This window comes from Mytilus californianus, unplaced genomic scaffold, assembly GCF_021869535.1.
Source record: "Mytilus californianus isolate M0D057914Y unplaced genomic scaffold, xbMytCali1.0.p SCAF_3, whole genome shotgun sequence".
NCBI lineage: Eukaryota > Metazoa > Mollusca > Bivalvia > Mytilida > Mytilidae > Mytilus > Mytilus californianus.
The window spans coordinates 83743943-83749726 of record NW_026262679.1 but is presented as its reverse complement, the minus strand read 5'-3'; the positions used below and the strand labels follow the sequence as shown (position 1 = coordinate 83749726).

Here is a 5784-nt window from a genome sequence, read left to right as displayed (position 1 = left end):
ATCAGCGTTCTTGATGAAGGTAAAGCCAGAAAGGCGCCTCGGACTCATTCTCATATATTCTCTAATATTTTCATATTATTGACTGATTATGAGGGTAATATTTGGTATCTCGAGGACAACGAGCTTGCTGTTTCCCTCATAACCAGTGTTTAAGTATGCCGAACAAGACAATTTTCAAAAAAAATTACATAAACCACTGTGGTAAGGCAAAAACTCCCCTTGTTTATGTCTTTGTGTGATTTGTTAATATTTCAATGCTGTAAAAACCTGTAATACTCGTGTTAAAATTACCTTGCAAATTTTTGCCGGGAGATAAAAAATATTCATATCTCGCATTATAATTTATGACAAATTATATCGACATAAAAACAATTAACTACAAATTTTAAATTATTTGATAGTTGCTCAGTATTTATTTTATCATTTTTATATCTAAAGCAAATAACAAAATCTTTTATTTATTATCTTTTTCAAATATTTAAAATTCAAATTGTCAAATAAAACACGATTGTTTTTACTCCAATAGTTTAAACATTCAGATGATGTGGTACAGTTCTTAATTAGAAAAGTATCCATCCGAGTACAAATATAGTGAATGTCCCCGTATATGCCTTCAACAATGAGCAAACCCCACCGTATAGTCAGCTATAAAAGGATCGACATGACAAAATATGACACAGTCCAAACAAGAATACCAACGATCTGATATATGTAAATCAATACTATGTCTTTATGCATCTATTTGGTGTCATATGTTGTGTGTCTAAAGTCACGTGACGTGTAAAAAAAGTTTTGAATTATTGAAAAAAAACGAAGTAAAAGATGGAGGAACAGAGCTGTGTTCGGAAAAGGGTAATTGTCGTGGCAATGGATGGTAGTACTGAAGCAGAATCAGCATTACAATGTAAGTTATTTTCAGGACATGGAAGGGAAACATAATTATTTATAGCTTTGTTTATAAATAGCATAACGATGTGTTTATTTGCCACGGAGATAAAAAGTTTAAGTTCAATGTCAGATTTACCTGTGCATATACAGAATGGGCACTATAAAAAGTGGTGTTAACTGAAATCTAAAACTTTACTTGACTACAGTCTATAAGTCTAATTGTCAAACTTGCAAAATTTGTAAAATTATTCTGTCTCATATAAATTAGATTTGCCTTTCACTTTATAAAACATGTACTTTATACCACTGCATGTAACCATGTCATTCTATTCATTTCATTGCTTTGTATATACATATATGATGATTTATTATTTCCACCTCTCAAAGTCTCTACATGAAGAGCTGGTATACAAGTATTCAACTTTATTTAAATACTTTAGCATCAATGAAAACTATGCACTTAATTTAAAAACAAAGTTAAAAAAACTATTGAATCAGATGCACAAAGATGCAATCAAAATATGATTTAATATGGCATACTGATCTTAATAATGATTTCAGAGGCAATAAACTATATGGGAACAAGCTTATAACTTATAGACTTTTTAAAAGCAGATTTTGCTTAGAAATAAACTCATCATAGATACCAGGATTGAAATTTTGTATTTGCGCCAGACGCGCGTTTCGTCTACAAAAGACTCATCAGTGACGCTCAAATAAAAAAAAGTTAAAAGGCCAAATAAAGTACGAAGTTGAAGAGCATTAAGGACCAAAAATTCCTAAAAGTTTTGCCAAATACAGCTAAGGTAATCTATTCCTGAGGTAGAAAAGCCTTAGTATTTCAAAAATGTAAAGTTTTGTAAACAGTTAATTTATAATTATGACCATATCAAATTACCTTTTACAGGGAAATTTCAAATACAGAAATTACTTAACAAAATTCCGTATCAGTGCTCACGATTTGGAGACTGAGAGGGGAAGGTACAAAAATATGACAGTATCAGAACGTATCTGTAAATTGTGTGGTACTGGGGTTAAGGATGAAATTCATTTTCTTCTTCGGTGCCATAAACTTTCAAATATTCGTCTTAACTTTTTAAATGAAATAAAACGGTTTAAAAAATTTAGTAGTTTAGATATTAAATCACAATTTATTTGGCTTATGTCTTCTGAAGATATTTTCATACTCCAGAAACTTGGAGATTTATTGGAAGACTAATCTTCTCATAGGAAAGTTTCTTTAAATGATAAATAGTTGTAGTAATGCCCAGTGACCCCCCTCCCCCTTTTTACCCAGTTATATTATTTTATAACAAAAACTAACTACTGTGCTTGTTGTGTTCTACTTCTTGTCTTAATAAATATTTTCTTTTCATTGAACTTGCTTCAATCTATAACATTGTGTCTTAATCATATAGATTCACTTGTAATCATTAGTACGAAATTAATGTTGATTATTCTGCTCCTTGTGGGCGCTGTGATGAGCAATAACATATTTGTTGTTGTTTGTTGTTGTTTTATGTTATGATTATTACTGTTAATAATCAAATACACCTGATGAGCACTGAAGCCAAACACAGTAGATATCTGTTTAGAGCGAACTATACAGAAGAAGGCAAATATAGGTAAAAATTCAATGTATAAAATGGAAATAAATAATTCAGCTTGAAACAAGCATAGGAAGATACTTTCACTTTGAGTGATAAAAAAAAATCAACTTTAAAGATAGCGATCGAACTTTTTATATCCCAATTGGACTCGCCAATCGCTTTGTATAATTTTATTTTATATTTTTACAATCAATACACTATTAATTAGCAATTCAGCTAGTTACACATTATTATATTGTTTCCTATTTTTAGGGTTTGCAAACAATATTTACAAGAAGGGAGACGAAGTTGTAGTTGTTCACTGTTTACATCACACAGCTCATTATACTATGGGGTGTAAGTATATTTATCACGATAAATTCATTTTAGTTCAATCAATTGATTACAGTTCTGTAGATTCAATTAGCTGTACTTCAGTCGCATAAAATGATTGAAAAAGCATGAACCAGTCTGTGCGATATTGACACAAATGATTATACAGGATGACCATTTCATTTGGAGGTGGCTGGTAAACTAGGAATGTCTAATAATGATAAAAGACGAAAAATTCATCAAGGTCGAAGACAAGACTTTGTATAAGCTTAAAGGATATCGGTTTCCTAAGAATTAACAGATCATAGAGGTTTTTCAAGGTAAATAGATAACACTGAGAACTCAGGGGCGGATCCAGCCTTTATAAAAGGGGGGTTCCAACTATATGTCCCCATTCAAATGCATTGATCGTCAAAAAAGGGGGGTTCCAACGTTCGGAACGTCACATGATTAGACCGATTATCAGGTTGTCTGCATATTGATATTGTAATATATCAGCTGCAAGTCACAATATGAAGCTTTTTTGTCGAGTGAGCGCAGCGAACAAGTTCAAAAAGGCTTCATATTGTGTTGAGCACCTGATATTTTACAACACAAATATGCGGATAACCAGATAATCGTTTTATCTGGTTGTATTTGCGCATTTTTCATTATAGAAACAAGTGTTTACTTTGTTTTACCAGCAAAACCGGAAGATGGCTTGATAAGTTCGGGTCAAACTTATCAACGTCGGTTCGTTCAATATGACGTCGCCGATATGTCCGGGTCAAAGTTATTAAGGCCGGATCAACGCATTTGACGTCAGAAAGCCGTGATATGCAATTTTATTAAGAGCTGAGCAGTGAGAAAAAGACAGTTGTACGACCGATAAATATTGCGATCTTATCCCTTTTCTAGATATTATAGAAACAAATAAAAGTAAACATCAAATGTGCATATTTATAAGGAGGTGTGATATGATTCCTAATATGAAAACTTTCGGCAAAAGACAAAAGGACAAGGATAGAACCCACTACATTTGCACTAAATATAGTACATTCTTATTAAAGTCTTTGTGTATGGATGTTTCTAGAGGTATACAACGAATTCTTATTAAATTGCAAATCTTTTTTATTCATGCATATTTCGTCAAAGTTCAAGTCTTTGAAATGAAAGGAATGGGTGCTACACTTATATATACAATCATATAACTTGTAATGTCAGTTTTTTGCCTACTATAAAAATAAGAAGATATGGTATGATTGCTAATGAGACAACTCTCCACAAGTGACAAATTGAACCAGAAATTAACAACTGTAGGTCACCGTACGGCCTTCAATGAGCAAAACCCATACCGCAAAGTCATACTAGTTTAGTTTTACTGAGTGACCTATATAATAACTTGATGTAAAGATGTATGTAGGATAAATTAATGTAAAAGACTCTCAAACCAACTGTTTGTCTATTTGGTCCATTTTCCAGTTAGCAATTAGCAAGAACGAAGCATACTCTATGTGCTAGTGTCTGTTGTATCCTTTAATCTATGATCTGTATATATGTTGTCCAGTAAAAAATCAAGCATCTTGATGATGTCTATTTCAGAGACCTGGATTTGATTGGATCACTTTTTTCTCTCACAAAGTATGATTTGTCCCTCGTCGGATAAATGTTAGGGAATAGTATGAGCTTATATTTCATAATTTGATATTAGGATGCTTTTGGGTAAAAAAACCTTCATAAAATGGCTTACATTTACACTCATTGCCACATCAAGCCTTTAATTTTGTGATTAGTTTCCCACAGGGAAAGAAATAATATTCAAAAGACGATTTCCTTTTCATCTTTTAATGGAAGTTGTTAAAAAAAACGACGGCATCCTTTAAGAAAATTTTCGATTTTTTTTTCAGCGGTTTGGGCCCCTGTTGACTCACAAGCTATTGTTAGGGCGTTCGAAGAAGAAAGTAACCACGCAGCAAAAGTGTGTAGCCAGCTTACAGATTTACTAAACAAATATGAGGTTAGTAGTAGAAGGAAAGATTTACGTCTCAAATTTAGATAAAACAAAATAGTGTTCAAAGTATTTAAGGTGCCAACAGAGGGAAATTTAAAACACCGGATGTACAAAAGCAAATACCACTCTCATTTATCTTATATTTGAAATTGTTATAAAAAGTGACTATTTTCATGTTTGAAATTGTTATAAAAGGTGACTTTTTTCTTTATTTTTCCCATTGTGATCTTCTTTTGAAAATCAAATCAGCCAAAAAAAGTCAACCCAAGCGATTTTATTGATGAATGTGAACACCGACTATTTATATTTGCTATGACCATTTCATATTTTTTTTTAGATTGACGGTAAAGTTGTGCAGCTTAAAGGGGATCCTGGACACCAAATAGTAACAACAGCAGAGGAGTGTCGAGCGTCATTTATTGTGGTAGGATGTCGTGGAATTGGAGTTATCAGGCGAACAGTTTTAGGAAGTGTCAGTGACTATATTGTACACCATTCAAATATTCCAGTTCTTGTATATCGTCATTAGATTTATCTGTATTTTCATTAAATGTCCATTGATATGCTATTTTGTTTTATCCTGTAAAAAAATCCCAACAAAATAACAAATGGCACAGATGAAGTAATATATATGTTATCAATAGATAAAACCCAACTAAATATTGCTATATGCAGATATGAACATTTATGGTCCTACATTCTGTCGATACCTATATTTTGGCATGACACAATATCATGCTTTTTCTCTGTTTTTAATGATGTCTTTACACTAAATCCATTGGGTTTTGGATGTGTTCTGACATACTTTAATCTTAGATACATGCTTTTTGTTAGTTTTTATTGGCTTTGAATTAGATTTTAGTAACTACATGTACTCTCAGATCTGTATTTGTGTCTTAATGTTTTTGTTAGCTGTTTTGTGATTTGTATCGATCTGACGAGTTACGCTCTTTTCGACTGATTTTTATAGTTTGTTTTTATGTT

General features: G+C 32.0%; 1 protein-coding gene across 1 annotated transcript; it reads left to right on the top strand.

Annotated features, from left to right (window-relative positions):
* The first annotated feature begins 696 nt into the window (after nt 1-696).
* On the top strand, nt 697-5368 carry LOC127735256 (universal stress protein YxiE-like). Its single transcript, XM_052245375.1, has 4 exons — nt 697-904; nt 2751-2834; nt 4697-4806; nt 5138-5368. The coding sequence occupies exons 1-4, from the start codon at nt 823-825 to the stop codon at nt 5327-5329; spliced, it is 468 nt and encodes a 155-aa protein (XP_052101335.1). The 5' UTR covers nt 697-822; the 3' UTR covers nt 5330-5368.
* The last annotated feature ends 416 nt before the right edge of the window (nt 5369-5784 follow it).